Source organism: Mustela nigripes, chromosome 8 (assembly GCF_022355385.1).
Source record: "Mustela nigripes isolate SB6536 chromosome 8, MUSNIG.SB6536, whole genome shotgun sequence".
Taxonomy (NCBI): domain Eukaryota; kingdom Metazoa; phylum Chordata; class Mammalia; order Carnivora; family Mustelidae; genus Mustela; species Mustela nigripes.
Genome location: NC_081564.1, coordinates 55,441,230 through 55,458,786, shown reverse-complemented (window position 1 = coordinate 55,458,786; position 17,557 = coordinate 55,441,230). Strand labels below are relative to the sequence as shown.

At 38.9% G+C, this 17,557-nt stretch overlaps 1 protein-coding gene across 1 annotated transcript; it reads left to right on the top strand.

The window, feature by feature from the left end:
• The first annotated feature begins 8,606 nt into the window (after positions 1-8,606).
• On the top strand, positions 8,607-9,826 carry LOC132023002 (mediator of RNA polymerase II transcription subunit 7-like). Its single transcript, XM_059408066.1, has 3 exons — positions 8,607-8,692; positions 8,958-9,190; positions 9,384-9,826. The coding sequence occupies exons 1-3, from the start codon at positions 8,607-8,609 to the stop codon at positions 9,824-9,826; spliced, it is 762 nt and encodes a 253-aa protein (XP_059264049.1).
• The last annotated feature ends 7,731 nt before the right edge of the window (positions 9,827-17,557 follow it).

Sequence of the window (17,557 nt, the reverse complement as noted above, 5' to 3'; positions counted from 1 at the left end):
TAATCTTGAAATAAAACCATGCTGGGAAAGGCATTTACCTCAGACCCTAAGACTTCCTCTACATTCTCGCTAGCTTTGTCAACAATGGAGGGCCGTAACCACTCTTGGCTCAGGCCATTTATCAGTGAACAACCTTAAAGGGTAAGGTCTGTGAAAGATCAGGGCTGTGTAAGAGGCAAATTCCCCAAGCTCAGTCACTGCCCAAAATTCACAGCATATGCAGCACCCACCAGAGACTTTTCACTTTGCTACTGTGGGATTAGGGTCCAGAGGTACTAATGCAAGTGCTGCTCATGCTGCTTGCTATGGTGTGAGCAATCAAGTCCTTCGTGTCCCAGGAGTCTCGTGTCTTCAGCCATTATCCATGAAACACAACAGGCTAACTTGCAGCTTCTAAATTGGATACAATTTCAGACTCTCCCAAAACCTCGCAGGATGGTGTAGGAAAAGCAAGAGTGAATACAGATATAAGAATCCTAAATAGCAAATCAAACTTAGTATATAAAATAATCAGGTAAGGCGATCCTAGGAATGCAAGCATGATTCATCTGAAAACCTATTACTGTAATATACTATGTTAGCAGATTAGATTAAATTTTTCAAGAAAAACTCTTAAAACCACGACTGAATCAAAAATGGTATAATTTGGGATTAAAGGAAAACAGTTCAGCATATTAAAAGTACAAGACACACACCTGTACCCCTGGGGATAAAAATACATTATATGTTTATTTAAAAAATTTAAAATTTAATAAATTTTTTAAAAGAAAAAAGTACAAGAAATTTTTTTCTTAAAAACTTACCTTCTTTGCCATATCCCCACCCTATGAAGTCAAGGGCTCAAGAAAGAGCAGGAGAGGAGGTGAGGGGAGAGGTGTAGAGAGGAAGGAACTAATAATAGTCCAGAAAGAGAAACCACAATTCCATGTAGATCTTGAACTTCCCATATAAAGTGTAATGAAAATTAAAGGAGATAGCAAATTACAGTCTCACATCCGTCATCATAAGCACTATGTTACTGATGACTAGAAACATTTTTTTTCCTTTTAAGAAAAATTGTGGTAAAATATACATAACAAAATGTACTGTTTTAAACCTTTTTAAAGGTACAGTTCAGTGGCATTACATACCTTCACATGTTGTACAGCCATCACCACCATCCATCTTCACACCTCTTTCATCATCCCATACTGAATGTCTGTATTTTTTATAAACAATAATTCATTGTCCCTCCAGTCCCTGGTAATCATGGTCCCAATTTTTTGTCGCTACTCATCATTTATACCTCCATCTGACTACTCTAGATATGCCATATAGGTGAAATCATACAATTTGTCCTTTTGAATCTAGCTTATTTCACTTAGTATGTCTTTAGGCTTCATCCATGTTGGAGCATGTGCCAGAATTCCTTCCTCCTTAAGGCTATTACTTCATTGCACGTATATACCATGTTTCATTAATCTGTTTATCCATCAAGGGACATTTGAATTGTTTCCACCTTTTGGCTGTCGCAAGTATGTTGCTAGGAACAGGGGTACAAATACCTTGTTTTCCTACTTTTAGTTCTTTGGGAGTATATACCCAGAGTGGAATTGCTGGATTATGTGGGAATTCTAGGTTTAATTTTCTGAGGAACTGCCGTACCACTTTCCACAGCAACTGCACAGTTTCACTATTCCAGCCATCAGGGTGTAAGAGTTCCAACTTCCCCGCATCCTCACCGACATTTGTCTCCTGTTGTGTTTGTTAGTTGGTGCTAATAGCCATCCTAATGGGTGTGAAGTGGTGTCTCATTGTGGTTTTGACTTGCATTTCTCTAATGACTAATCATGAACATCTTTTTGTGGCTTTTGGGGCCTTTGATAATCTTTGGAGAACTGTCTGTTCAAGTTCTTTGCCCCGGTTTTAATCAGGTTGTTTGGGTTTTGTTCTTGTTGAGTTGTAGGAATTCTCCACATATTACGGATATTAACCTCTGATCAGATATGTAATTTACAAATACTTTCCCCCATTCTATGGATTTTTTATCTTTTTTTTAAAGATTTTATTTATTCATGGATTTTTTTATCTTATTAGTGTCCTATGGTGCACAAAAATTTTCAATATAAAGTCCAATCTATTTTTTATTTTGTTGTCTGTACATTTGGTGTCATATCTAGGAAATAATTGCCAAATCCAGTATCACAAGGCTTTTCCTCTGTGCTTCCTTCTTAGAGTTTTATAATTTTAGCTCTTATGTCTTGGAGTTAATTTTTGCATATGGCATTAGGTGAAGGTACAATGATCCCTCCATGATCCCCCTCCATGCCTCTCAAATTCCTCACATCACAGAGATCATAAGATAATTGTCTTTCTCTGATTGACTTAACTCGCTTAGCATAATACCCTCTAGTTCCATCCACGTCATTGCAAATGGCAAGATTTCTGGGGGGATTGATGGCCGCATAGTATTCCATTGTGTGTATATATATATATATATATATCCCCCACATCTTCTTTATCCATTCATCTGTTGATGGACATCTAGGCTCTTTCCATAGTTTGGCAATTGCCTCCACACATTTTATTAGATTTATACCTAAGTATTTCACGTTTTAGGTGCCATTATAAATCATTCTGATTTTTTATTTTAATTTCCAATTTATTTCCCAATATACAGAAACAAAAATGATTTCTGTGTGTTAACCTTATATCCTGCAACCTCGCTAAACTCATTTATTCTAAGAGCTTTTTAATGATTTTTAAGTTTTTCAGTGGGGCTTAGCCTCACAACCCCGAGATCAATATTTGTATGCTCTACCAACCAAGCCATGCAGGCACCCCTATTGTAAGAGATCTTTGTAGATAGTTTGGGATTTTCTGTATAATAATACCACCTATGAGAAGAGCTCATTTTATTCCTTTCTCATCTGTATGCCTTATATTTCTTTTACTTTTATTGTTACACTGGCTAGGACTTCCTGTGTGGTATTGAATAAGAATGGTGAAAATGGACATCTTTGCTTTGTTCTGATCTTAGTGGGAGAGGCATTCAGGATTTTACCATTAGATATAGTGTTAGTTGTAAATTTTTGTAGATGCTCTTTATCAGATTAAGGAAATCCCTTCTACTTCTAGATTGCTAAGAATTTTTATAATGAATATTGAATTTGTCCATTTTTTTTGTATCAGTTGCTATGATTATGTGGTTTATAATGGTACATTAATTAATTTTAAATGGTGAACCAGCCTTGCATCTTTAAAATAAATCCCATTGTACATGATATATTATCTTTTTTGCATATTGCTAGATTCAGTATGCAAATATTTTAGAGAGTATTTTTGTTTCTATGTTTGTTCATGATAGATATTGGTCTGTAGTCTTCTTACACTGTCCTTGTCTGGTGTCAGTGTCGAATAATCTGTAATTTGGAACAATTTTATCTCTTTTCCAATCCATATGCATTTTAATTATTTTGTCTTCCCTTATTTTTTTTTAAAGATTTTATTTATTTATTTGACAGACAGAGATCACGAGTAGGCAGAGAGACAGGCAGAGGCAGAGAGAGAGGAGAGAGGAGGAAGCAGGCTCCCTGCTGAGCAGAGAGCCCGATGCGGGGCTCGATCCCAGAACCCTGGGATCATGACCTGAGCTGAAGGCAGAGGCTTTAACCCACTGAGCCACCCAGGTGCCCCTTTGTCTTCCCTTATTGTACTGACTAGGATTTCCAGTAAGATGTTGAAAATGGGTGGTGAGAATAGATACCTTTACCTAATATCCAATTTTAGGGGAAAAACATTTTTCCTTTATTAGTATCATATGGGCTGTAATTTGCTTTATTGCTTTTTCTTAATCATAACTTTGTTAACCTTTGTCAAATATCTTCAGCATCAATTGATATGATCATTTTTTTCTTGTAGTTTTCTTGTACTATTCTTGTCTGGTATTGATAATAGAGTTTGTTGGCCTTATAAAATGAGTTGGGAAGTGCTCCCCCCTATTTTCTAAGAGAGATCACTTACTGTTGGTATTATTCTTCTTTAAATAGTTGGAAGAATTCATCAATGAAATGATCTCAGCCTAGAAAATTTGTTTTCAGGTTTTTACTACAAATTGGGGCGGATTCATAGTCACTCCTATAACATTACGAAATTACATTTAGTAATTTAGTACATTTAGTAATTTAGTAATTTAATACATACAGCACTGGGAAGTATGGGAAGCCATAGTCTCTCTTACTCATCTCTCTGTTACTACTTGGGAGAGTGACCCACACGTGGACATTCTTCTGTCATGGGTGATATCTCCCAATTATGGAAGTATCATACACAAATTAGTAAATCATGTCAGGGATAGAACCAACATTTGAAATGTTGTTGGTTTTTTGGAGGAAGGTCTTACTGAGTTTTGAAAGGAGTTACAGTTCTAATGGCAAAGCTTAAGAAACACAAAGTTTTTATATCTAGAAAAAGCTAGAAATAAAACCATAAATGCTGTATACTAAGTTGAAGAAAGAAAATTGACGAAGAAACAGAAATGCAATATATCTTATCAAATATTCTCTTTGAAGATCCATGGCACACAACTTTTTTAAATGATTTAAAAACAAACCATGATGAGAGGGGAGCCTGGATGGCTTAGTCGGTTGCACATCGAACTTCAGCTCAGGTCATGATCCCAGTTGGGCTCTGCACTCAGCGGGGAATCTGTTTCTCTCCCTCTGGCCCTTCTCTTCCCCCTCTGCCTGCTCATGATCTCTCTCTCTCTCGCTCAAATAAGTAAATAAAATAAAATTTAAAAAACCCATGATGAGATAACACTAGTCACCTACTATTAGAATAACCAACATAAAAATACTAGTGGAGCACCCAGCTGGCTCAGTCAGTAGAGCATGTGACTCCTGATCATAGGGCTGTGAGTTTGACCCCCACATGTGGCATAGAGTTCACTTACAATTTTTTAAAAATATATTTTTTAAAACTGCTGGCTTTCAAGTACATAAAATTATTTTTATTTTATATATGCCAGCAATATCAATTACTGGCAAAGATATAGAACAACTGGAATTTTCATACATTGCTGGTGGGTAATGCAAAATGGTAAGGCCACCATAGGAACCCCTTTAGCAATGGTTTTGAAAGTAAACATGCACCTATGTTATGACCCAGCAATCCCTCTCCTGTGTATTTACCCCAGAGTAACTGAAACTTGTATTTACACAAAAAGCCTATATAGCAGTTCTATTCATAATTGCAAGAAACAGAAAACCACCTTAATGTCCCTCAAGAGTTGAATTCCTAAACAATACTGTGGTGTCTTTGTTCAATGCAATACTACTCAGTATTAAAAAGAATTAACAATTGATACAGGCAGCAGCTTCCATGACCTTGAAAGGCATTATGCTAAGCAGAAAAAGAAAGATACAGAAGGCTACATATTGGATGTTACCATTTACATGACATTCTAGAAAAAAATAGTAATATAAGGAGAAGAGATCAGTAGTTTCCCCAGGTTAGTGTTGTGGGGGATGTGACTCTGAGGTTTTAGCACAGTTTTTTGAAGGGACAGAACCGGTCTACAGCCTGATTCTTATGATAGATACACAAACCTATATATGTATTAAAATTCATAGAATTCTCAAAATGTTAAAAGTAAATTTTCCTGTATGTTAAACATTTTTTGTAAAGATTTTATTTTTAAGTAATCTCTACACTCAACGTGGGGTTCGAACCTACAACTCTGAGATCAAGAGTTGCACACTCCCCTGACTGAGCCCCACCCCCCGCCATTGCCCCCCCCAGTTTTTTTTTCCCCCAGGACAAGAAGGAGGTAGATTTTCTCTCTTGATTTCGTATACAATTTAAAATATCGATTTATTGGGCGCCTGGGTGGCTCAGTGGGTTAAGCTGCTGCCTTGGCTCAGGTCATGATCTCAAGGGTCCTGGGATCGAGTCCCGCATCAGGCTCTCTGCTCAGCAGGGAGCCTGCTTCCTCCTCTCTCTCTCTGCCTGCCTCTCTGCCTACTTGTAAACTCTCTGTCAAATAAATAAATAAAATCTTTAAAAAATATATCGATTTATTTATTTACACAAAGGTGCAGATGGATGTTTATAGATTTTGGAAGTACATACAATAAAGTGGGAATTTTAGTATTTATAAATTTCTCTATTTGAATTTAATTTTCTTTACCATGTCTTTTTTTAAATTGTGGTTAAAAAAAATTACCTAACAAATGGTACCACTTCAACCATTTTTTCTTTAAGATTTTATTTATTTATTTGACAGAGAGGCAGCAAGAGAGGGAACACAAACAAGGGGAGCGGGAGAGGAAGAAGCAGGCTTCCCACTGAGCAGAGAGCCTGATGCAGGACTCAATCCCAGCACCCCAGGATCACAACCTGAGCCAAAGGCAGATGCTTAATGACTGAGCCACCCAGGTGCCCCACTTCAACCATTTTTATGTGGATGGTTCAGTGGCATTAAGTATGCTCCCTCTGTTGTGCAGTCTTCACCCCCATCCATCTCCAGAACTTTTTCATCCTCCCATACTGAATGTCTGTACTAACTAAACAATAATTCCCTAGTCCACCTTCCCCAACCACTGGTAACCACTGTCCTACTTTCTGTCTCTATGTGCTTAACTATTCTAGATATACCATATAAAAGGAAATCATATAATATGTGTCCTTTGAGTCTGGCTTATTTCGCTTAGTATAATATCTTTAAGGTTCATCTGTGTTGCAGAGTGTGTCAGAATTCCCTTCCTTTTTAAGGCTGAATATTCTCTTGCACGTGTCTACCACATTCTATTGATCCATTCATTCAATGATATAGAAGGGTCACTTCCACATTTTGACACTGTGAATAATGCTGCTATGAACGCTGGTGTACAGATACCTGTTTGGGTCTCTGCTTCACTTCTTTTCATATATACCCAGAAGTGGAATTTTTGAATCATTAGATGTTCAATATTTTGAAGAGCTGTCATACCTTTTTCTGCAACAACTACATCATTTTAAATTCCCACTGCCATGGGTTTTTTGTAAACCAAGAGTAAAGATAGCTGCACTTGGGCAGAATTCTGTAATTAAATAAATTATTTCTTGTATCTGGTTTAAATGTAAAATTCTATGATTCTGTTACACCTAATTTAATGGGAAGATTTGTGAACTGATTTATAAAATTAAGCATCATTTGTAGAGTTGTCTCTGGGAGAAAATATCTTCATAGATTCCCTATGTTGGCTTAAAAAATTGTTTTATACTTGGGGATGCCAATACTGGGAATATCTAGAATGTATTTACATCAGTGCAGTAAGCCCAGTTTAATGGAACCAGTCTGCCTCCTTGTGGAATTTTAATGCAACTTACATTTTACAAATTGAGAGGATGACTTTAATTTAGAAATGACGCTACCTATGTTCAAGTGTTGGGGTTTCCCCCAAACCCAATTTAAAGAACCAGTTTTATTGAACGCATCTGAGCAAGACCTATGTAAAAATAACTTAAAATGCTGCTAATGTACACAAATATGTGAATAAACATAGAGGAGGAAAGCACACACACATGACATGAATTGTAGGATCACGGGAAAGGATTCAAATCGCTCTTCATTATATAAAAAAATTATATATTGCAAAATTTCTCGCTCATGAGAAAAAATACAACTCAAAAATACAATTGTCTACAACATGATCAACCATAATGAAAATATTATGCAAAGTGAAATAAGCCAGACACAAAAGGACAGATATCCCTTTTTGTTTAAGGTGTTAACACAAAAAAATAAGCTCTTGGCAAATGGGCAAGGGTTATAAAAATGATAGCATTTATTAAGGTCTGTTATAGGCTTATACATAATTCTCTCAATTCTTAGGACAACTCTTAAATTGTCCGGTTTAATTCTTTTTTTTTTTTTAAGATTTTTATTTATTTATTTGACAGAGATCACAAGTAGGCAGAGAGGCAGGCAGAGAGAGGAGGAAGCAGGCTCCCTGCTGAGCAGAGAGCCCAATGAGAAGCTCGAATCTCGATCCCAGGACCCTGGGATCATGACCTAAGCCAAAGGCAAAAAGAAGCTTTAACCCACTGAGCCACCCAGGGGTCCCTGTTCAGTTCAATTCTTAAATTAAATTAAATTAAATTAAAACTTAATAAGTTCGGTTAAATTCATTGGTTTGAGGAAAGTCTCAGTGCTACTTGATGCCACAGAAGAGGCTTAAACTCCTATTAGTCTCTAAAGCTGGAAAATTTGGGAGTTCAGGATGGACACCCATGTCTTAAAAGAGGTTTCCCAACCTGATAGCCAATGTCTTTTTTTCTCCATTTCCTTTGAAACGTGTGATTCCATTATTAGAGATGAGGCACATATCCTGAGCTCCATAAAGTTGACTGATTATGGATTTATTTTTTTTTTTCTTCAGTCCAGGGAAGTACACGGTGCTGGATAGGGAGGCACAAAATAGCCAGGTAATTGCCTGCCAAACAGGCCGAACTTGCTGGGCTGCACCATAAAATGCCAGGCTTTGAGGCTTTGAACAAAGGAGAGCCAGCCTAGTATTTTAGGACTTGTCTAGAACATATTCTAATAGTTGTAGAGGAACAGTGCCAAACAAGCATGTTCGTAAATGTCAGACCAACATGGTGATGGATTTGAAGACCTTCCATCCAACAAATACTTATTGAGCTCCTGCTATGACCAGAGGCTGGTCATGTGGGGGGTTGGGGGGCAAGCAGGCTTTCCACTAAGCGGAGAGCCAGATGCAGGGCTCCATTCCAGGACCCTGAGACCATGACCTGAGGGAAAGCAGAGGCTTTAACCCACTGAGCCATCCAGGTGCCCCTGAAGCAGTATCTCTTAATTACAAAAATAGATACACTTCCTGTAGGAGGCGGCGGGAAGTCGGATTTCTGCGCAGGCCAAGGCAAATCCAGTGTAAACCCTGAGCTGAGTTTCTTGATCTTCCTCTATGGGTGAGTGCTCTTCCACCACCCCCAATGCAGTACGTCAAGCAATATACAGATGAAAATACTCAGGAAGGCCTAGCTCCCAAGCCTCCACCTCCAATAAAAGACACTTCTATGATGTTTGGCAATCAATTCCAATGTGATGATCCTATCATCCGCCCTTCAGAAAGTCAGGGTATCAAATGGCTTCATCCTATGCAGTTTGATCTCAAGAAGGAACTGAGAAAACTCAATATGTCTATTCTTATTAATTTCTCTTTTTTTAAGATTTTATTTATTTATTTGACAGAGAGAGATCACAAGTAGGCAGAGAGGCAGGCAGAGAGAGAGGGGGAGGAAGCAGGCTCTCCGCTGAGCAGAGAGCGGATTCGGGGCTGGATCCTAGGACCCTGAGATCATGACCAGAACAGAAGGCAGAGGCTTAATCCACTGAGGCATTATTAATTTCTTAGACCTCTTAGGTATCTTGATAAGGAGCCCTGGGAGTACAAAACCAGAAGAGAAACCAGAAGATCTTAAGCTGCTTTTTGTACATGTGCATCATCTCATAAATGAATACCGACCCCACCAAGCAAGAGAGACATTGAGAGTCATGCTGGAGGTACCGAAAGGTCAATGTCTTGAAACAGCTGAGCCATTTCAGAAGCACCTGGAGCGAGTCATTGAGATGATTCAGAATTGTCTGGCTTTGTCTAATGATCCGCCTCATTCAGAAGCAGGGATGAGAGTAAAGACTGAACCAGTGGATGCTGATGATAGCAACAATTGTATTGGACAGAATGAACAGCAAAGAGAAAATTCAGGTCATAGGAGAGACCAGGTTAGAGAGAAAGATGCTGCCCTGTGTGTTCTAATTGATGAAATGAATGAAAGACTATGAAGGATGTTTCTTTTTCTTTTTGCTTTTCTCTTTTTCTTTTCAGTAAATGTCATAGATTCGTTAATTTGCTCTTGGAGCGTCTTAGAAGAGATATAACTAGAAGTCATGTGAATGGCTTGACTCCTGCTTCACCAGTTAGGAGGTTAGTGACTGTAAGTGCACAGTATGGCAAGCATATGCAAATGAGTATATATGTATACATTAAGAGTAATCACCTTAGGGGGTCTGGGTGGCTCAGTGGGTCAAACCCTCTGCCTTCGGCTCAGGTCATGATCTCAGGGTCCTAGGATTGAGACCCGCATCAGGCTCTCTGCTCAGTGGGGAGCCTGCTTCTGCCTCTCTATGTCTCTGCCTGCCTCTCTGCCTACTTGTGATCTCTGCTGTCAAATAAATAAATAAAATCTTTATATATTAAAAAAAAAGGTAATCACCTTAAAAAGGAAAGTCCTGCAATTGTGTGAAACATTCCTGGATTTGGAGTTGCAGAAAACACTGAAGATCTCAGGAACAGCAAGCTTTCGTCTTTGAAAACTAGATTTGTCATTTGCTTTAAGAATGATAGATAAATAAAGGATATCAAGCTGTATAAATGTGAAATTATAAAATCTTTAGATTTACTTTACTTAAAAACTTACTTGAGGGACACCTGGGTGGCTCAATTGGCTAGGCAGCTGCCTTCAGCTCAGGTCATGATCCCAGCGTCCTGGGATAGAGTCCCACATTGGGCTCCTTGCTCAGCATGGAGCCTGCTTCTCCCTCTGCCTCTGCCTGCCACTCTGTCTGCCTGTGCTCACTCTCACTGACAAATAAATAAATAAAATCTTAAAAAAAAAAAAACTTACTTGATCTCTAAAAATGTAGTATAACATGTTAAAAGAGAGGAGCCCCATAGAGTTATAAAACGGCAATTTTATTTTTCCTCTTGACTAGTTCTGTAAACACACTATCTCAGCTTCTTTTTTCTACCCTGGATAGGTCTATTCACTGTTTTCCAGTCACTCAGATAATAAATCTTTTGATTACTCTTTGTTAAAAAGAAATAGATACAAATCCCCACCTAATAAAACTTTTATTCTAGTAAGAATACACAGACAATAAGATAAATAGGCAACTTATATAGTGCATTAGAAAGTGACATTTTGGGGCACCTGGCTGGCTCAGTTGGTGGAGCATGTGACCCTTGATCTTGGCGTTGTGAGTTCAGGCCCCATGTTGGGTGTAGAGCTTACTTTAAAAAAAAAAAAAGTGATATTTTACCCAAAAAAAGCGGAGGAATAATGGAATGAGATATTCTCATGAAAAGAAAAGTCCCAGGGAAGATACTGTAAAATCTAATAGTCAATTCTCATCCTCATCTTGTCTCTTAGGAACATTTGACATTTGATCATTCCCTCTTTCAAATGCATTCTTTGGGGTTTCTAGGATTCCTCTGGATATGATTAGCTTATTTATTCTCCATTCCCCAACTTCTAAACACTGGAGTGCCCTGAGTTCAGTCCTGACCTTCTCTCACTGGGTTATAACAAGTGCCTGGTCTCTCTGCTTGCCCCACCCCTCACCCAGTCACTCCTCAACACAGCAGCTAGAGTGGGTTTTTTTTTTCTTTTTTTCATTCAAATGTAAGTAAGATCGTGTCATTTTTCTACTCTGTATTTCCCAGCAATTTTCCATCTGAGTGAAAGCAGAAGTCCCCTATAGTGGTCTACCACGTGCTATTTGCTCCTTCTTCCCTCCTTGAACCTCGGCTTACTCTCTGCCTCCTATTTACTGTTGCTCTCTGATCACTGCCTCCAGCCACAGGACTTCTCCTTGCTGTTTCCTAGGCCCTCTACATTTGCTGTTCCCCCTGCTGGGAACATTCTGAAATAGCTGCCTTCAGAATAGCATTCTGAAATGCTTCCTTTCCTTCAGATCTCAAAATATCATCTTACTAAGGCTGTCCCCAGCTAAGCAACTTAAAAATTCTAACATAAACAAACAAATAAAATATAATAAATAATTTAAATAAATTTATTTTATTAAATTATTTATCATAATATCTTTATATTTAATTAATTGATTAATTAATTAATTAAAATTCTAACACACACTACCACCCCCCCCCACCAATTACTTTTGCTCATGGCACTTACCCCAGCACACCATGTATTTATACTTACATACATGACTCATTCTTTACCTCCATGTAAGCTCTATGAGGGGCAGAGGGCTTTTTGTCTGTTTTCATTCATTGCTGTATATCCAGTGCCTGGCTCATATTAGGTGTTCCATCTGTCAATGTCCTCCAGTCAAAGACCATGAGGAACACACCATTAGTTGGGCAAGTTAGGTTTTTGGCTATTGCAATGAGGGAGGATGTACACTAGGGGAGACATGGAGCGGCTCAGTTAGGGAATGTTAAGGACTTTAAAGCATTCAGGTGATTTGGGGAGAGATTTCAAGGAAGTGAGGCTTTTCTCTTGTTCAAGTATGTGTATTTTTGAATGATTTAATAAATGAATATAATGGTGGTCTTCACATACCTGAAGGGTTGTCATATGAAACTGACTGAAATTAGGCTCATTTTATGATTTCAGAGGGCAGAGTTAGCACAATGCCTAAAGAAACAGAGTGAGCAAGCTTCCACTCACCATAAGAATTTTAACAAAATGAGCACCTCGGCCGGAAGATGAATCCCAATAACCTGACTTCTTGACAGAGGCTGGAAGAATAATGGACTGAGATATTGTAGATGCAACTAAAGCACTGAATGGAAGGCTGGACCTAATGGCCTCAGATTTTTGTGAAGTTCTGTGAAGATCTGTCAAAGCTCACATGGCCTCCCAGCTTTCTTCCTATGAGGTTCCCAGGAAGAATACGACACCGGCAGGGTACCTGGGTGACACAGTCGGTTAAGCATCAGACTCTTGGTTTCGTCTTGGGTCATGATCTCAGGGTGGTGAGATCAAGCCCTGATGTTGGGCTCCATGCTCATTATACAGTCTGCTTGGGATTCTCTCTCTCCCTCTCCTGATACCTCCCCCTCCACTTTCTGTCTCTCTCTCTCTCAAATAAATAAATAAATCTTAAAAAAAAAAAAAAAAAGGAATCAGACACTGGCTACCCTATGAGAAGGAGAATCTCTCTATGTTCTTTAGGATTTCACAGTCTAGAAGTGAAGAGATAGCAAACATAGGCAATATCGTTCTTAAGGGCAGTTCTGAAGAAGTTGTTCTCACTGGGGACAATGTTGCCCCCACAGGACTTTCAGCAAAGTGTGGAAACATTTTTGGTTGTCACAAAGGGGATGGGGGTGCTACTTGTATCTAGAAGTAGAGGCCATGAAAACTGCAAAGCATCCTATAATGTACAAGACAGCCCCTCATCAAAGGATTATCTGTCTCAAAATACCAATAGTGCCAGTGTTGAGAAACCCTGTTGTAGAGGGAGGGGCAGGGAGTCATAGATACACAGAGGGGGAATGGGTCTTGCTAGCTCCAGGAGACATGGAGAAAGGCTTTACAGAGGAGATGATATCTGAGCTGGGTTTTGAGGGAAGACTAGGAATTTCTTGGTAAAGAAATAAGTTATTTTAGAAGAACAGCCTAAAATATTTGTTGATGAAATGATCTAATGCCTGGAATTTGCTGCAAAATAATCCAGTGTGTGTGTGGTAGGGGAAGGGTATAAGAAAGGGTAGAAGTTTGGCCAGGAGTTGATAATTGATGAAACTCTCGATGGGTACATGGAGGTTCATTATATTTTTCTCTTAACTTTTTTTTAAAGATTTTTATTTATTTGACAGAAAGAGACAGCGAGAGAGGGAACACAGCAGGGAGAGTAGGAGAAGGAGAAGCAGGCTTCATCCCAGGACCCTGAGATCATGACCTGAGCTGAAGGCAGAGGCTTAGCCCACTGAGTCACCCAGGCGCCCTTGTTGGTTTAATTTTTAAAAGGAACTTCTTTATCGGGGAGAGGGCAGGCAATTGCAGGAAGGATATTGTTTGCATTGTAAATGGATGGAAGACAGTGGAAAATGGAATTGCATAGGATTTGAGAAATAAGTTTGGCACTCCTAGAGGCTCAAGAACATACGGAAGCTATGAGCAATGGGTCTTCTGAGAATAGTGGAACTCAATTAATCTGAACCTTGTACACCATACTAAGGATACAATCTTATTCTTATAAGCAAGGAGAGCCACTGGAAGTTTTTCTCTGGCCCCACTCAAATATATTTACTCTTTTCCTCAATCCAAGCTTGTGGTCAAAAACTCAACCCATACTGGAATATATACATTGTAAAGAAGAAACTGTTTTCTTACCCATAGAGCTAACGACTGATTAACAGTTTAATGTATATCATATATTAAACTCACCAACTGAAAGACCACAAGAACTACCTAAAGTTAAAGTTAGGGATTTTTTGGTAACTTTGGTAACTTTTTCTTTTTCTTTCTTTCTTCCTTTTTCTTTTTCTTTTCTTTTCTTTTTTTTTAAAGTAATCTCTACACCCAACATGGGGCTCACACCCATGACCCCGAGATCAAGAGCAGTATGCTATCCAGACTAAGCCAGCCAGAAACCCCTAAAGTTAGGTTTATTTAATTTGCTGCAGCAGGAAGGGACCTTCATCAGAGAAACTGTGGGCGTGCCCTTAGGAAAGAATTGGGAAGGGCTTATTAGAAGGTTTGAGCTTATGTTGGCTGATATTACGGAGGTTTTAGGGAAAGCAAGGGTCTGTTGTGAGTTGGATGCTGTCAGGAAACAGAGGCAATTTGGTGAGTGGGTAGATCTGTGATTTTATCTACAACGCCAAAGGATTAAGGTGGGGTTTTATTGATAAAGGATCTGTAATCATTTATGTTTGTTATAAGAGGTAGCTTTTAGGAATTTCTGTGGTTTCAAAGTAGCTTCCGCTCTGTTTTGTTCCACTAAAGTCACAGAATGGCCTTGTCTGATTATTGTGTATATCCTGTGAGGGTAGTTGATGTTCGGTTAGGAACGCCAATGCCTAGCAATCCACTTGCGGGGTTATCTTTTTCCTTTCTCACTTCCCCATTTTAGCAGTGGGCAGATGAAGTCAGCCTGCCGGATATATTACTCTCTGAAGTTCAGATCCAATGTCAAGATTCCGTTGATCCGAAGGTTGTTTGAAGAACATCATCTCTTACTGAACTCAAGTCAGTACTTGACATTCCTTTTGTTGGAAGCAGAGCTGTAGTATCATCTGATGAGACAATGGCTGTATGGCAAAATTTACACGTATGGGAAAATTGCATGTACCTGATCTCCTAATTTATTTGTTTCCTGGAATATTTTAGTAATACTAAGGGCACCTGGGTGGCTCAGTTGTGGGGCGTCTGCCTTCGGCTCAGGTCATGATTCCAGGGTCCTGGGATCGAGTCTCATATCGGGCTCCCTGCTCAGCAGGAAGCCTGCTTCTCCCTTTCCTGCTTCCCTTGCTTGTGTTCCCTCTCTCTCACTGTGTCTCTCTCTGTCAAATAAATAAATAAAATCTTTAAGGGAAAAAAAAAAAGATTTCAGAGCAGTCTGTAGGGATGTAAGTATAGGGAAGCCTGAACAAGACTGGGTTTAAGGGTACCAAACTCCCTGCAGAGTCAAACATCCACGTATAACTTTTGACTCCCCCCAAAACTTAACTAGTGAGAACTTACTATTGACTGAGCTTAACCAACAACATAAACAATTGATTTACACATATTTTATTTTATTTTTTTAAAAGATTTTATTTATTTATTTGACAGAGAGAAATCACAAGTAGATGGAGAGGCAGGCAGAGAGAGAGGGAAGCAGGCTCCCCGCTGAGCAGAGAGCCTGACGTGGGACTCGATCCCAGGACCCTGGGATCACGACCCGAGCCGAAGGCAGCGGCTTAACCCACTGAGCCACCTAGGCGCCCCATACACATATTTTATATGTTGTATGTATTATATACTGTATTCTTACAACAAAGTAAGCTAGAGAAAAGAAAATGTTGTTAAGAAAATCATAAGGAAGGGTCACCTGGGTGGCACAGTCGGTTAAATATCTGCCTTGAACTCTGGTCGTGATCCCAAGGTCTTGGGATCAAGCCCCATGTTGGGCTCTCTGTTCAGTGGGGAGCTTTCTTCTCCCTCTCTCTCTGCCTACAGCTCCCCCTGCTTGTGCTCTCTTTCTCTCTCTCTGTCAAATGAATAAATAAAATCTTTAAAAAAAAAGAAAATCATAAGGAAGTAAAAACACAGTCCTGTACTTTAAAAAATCCAAACATAAGTGGACCCACGCAGTTCAAACCCATGTTGCTAAAGGGTCAGCTGTACATTTTTTTAAAGATAGTACATATTCCACTGCAATAGTCTCGTACATCTGGAGCTGCTCTATTTTGATCATTGCTGATCAAAGTTTATGAACTTTTGAGAGGGGTTCTAAGACTTGAGTGGCTTATCATTACCTTTGCTGCTATTTCCTGAACTTACCATGTAAGATGCCCCCCCCACACACACTTTTTGAGACAGGATTGTCCCTTCCAAGTATGACATGATAGGGACGTTGGCTTTTGAATATTTTGCCTGTTGTGGTGTAAGCTGTATAAAGAATTTTTTGTGGGGTACTTGGCTGGCTCAGCTGGTAAGGGATGTTTTTCATGATCTTGGAGTCATGAGTTCAAGCCCCACACTGGGGAGTAGAGATTACTTAAATAAATAAATAAATAATGTTAGTAATTGAAGCTAATTGACCAGGAAATGAACTGTATTTTTGCAAGGAAAGATACTAGTGGGAACTGGGTGGGCCTCAGAGGAAAGTGGATACAAACACAGTTGCTGGTTTTATTATATGTTTCAACTAAATCATAAAAAATCCCACTAGATATTAGACTCAATACGAATGACTAACTGAGATTAAAAAGAACCGGGGTGCCTGGGTGGCTCAGTCAGTTAAATGTCCAACTCTTGATTTTGGCTCAGGTCATGATCTCAGGGTCATGAGATCCAGCCACACACCAGGCTCTGTGCTGGCCATGGAGCTTGCTTAAGATTCTCTCTCTCTCCCTCTGACCCTCCCCATGTTCATGCAGGTGCGTGCTCTCACACTCACACATGCACACACACATCCTCAAAAAAAAAAAAAAGATAAAAAGAACAATATTTGAAGAAAAAATAAAAATTAAAAAAATTAAAAACAGGGCCACCTGGCTGGCTCAGTTGGTAGAGTACTCAACTCTTGATCTGGGGTTCATGACTTCAAGTCCCACATTGAGTGGATTGCATTGAATTTGAAGATTGCATTGGGTAATAATTGCCATATTAACAATGCAAGTCTTTCAATCCATGAGCAAGTTATGTCTGTTCACTTATCTAGGTCTTCTTCAATTTCTTTCAATAATATTTTGTAGTTTTCAGTGTACACCTGAAAAATCTCCTAGGTTACATTTATTCCAAATTATTTTATTATTTTTTATGTTATTGTACTAATTTTACTAATTTCATTTTCAAATTGTTCATTGCTGGTATGTAGAACTACAACTGGTCTTTGCGTATTCATCTGGTATCCTCTTATTTTGCTGAGTTAATTTATTAGCTCTAGTGCTTTTGTGGATTCCTTAGGATTTTTCTTTAGGCGTTTTTAATGTATAAGATCATGTCTTCTGCAAATAGAGATCATTTTACCCCCTCCTTTCCAATTTGGATACCTTGTATTTCTTTTCATTACCTAATTGCTATGTCTAGAACTTCCAGTATAATGTTGAATAGA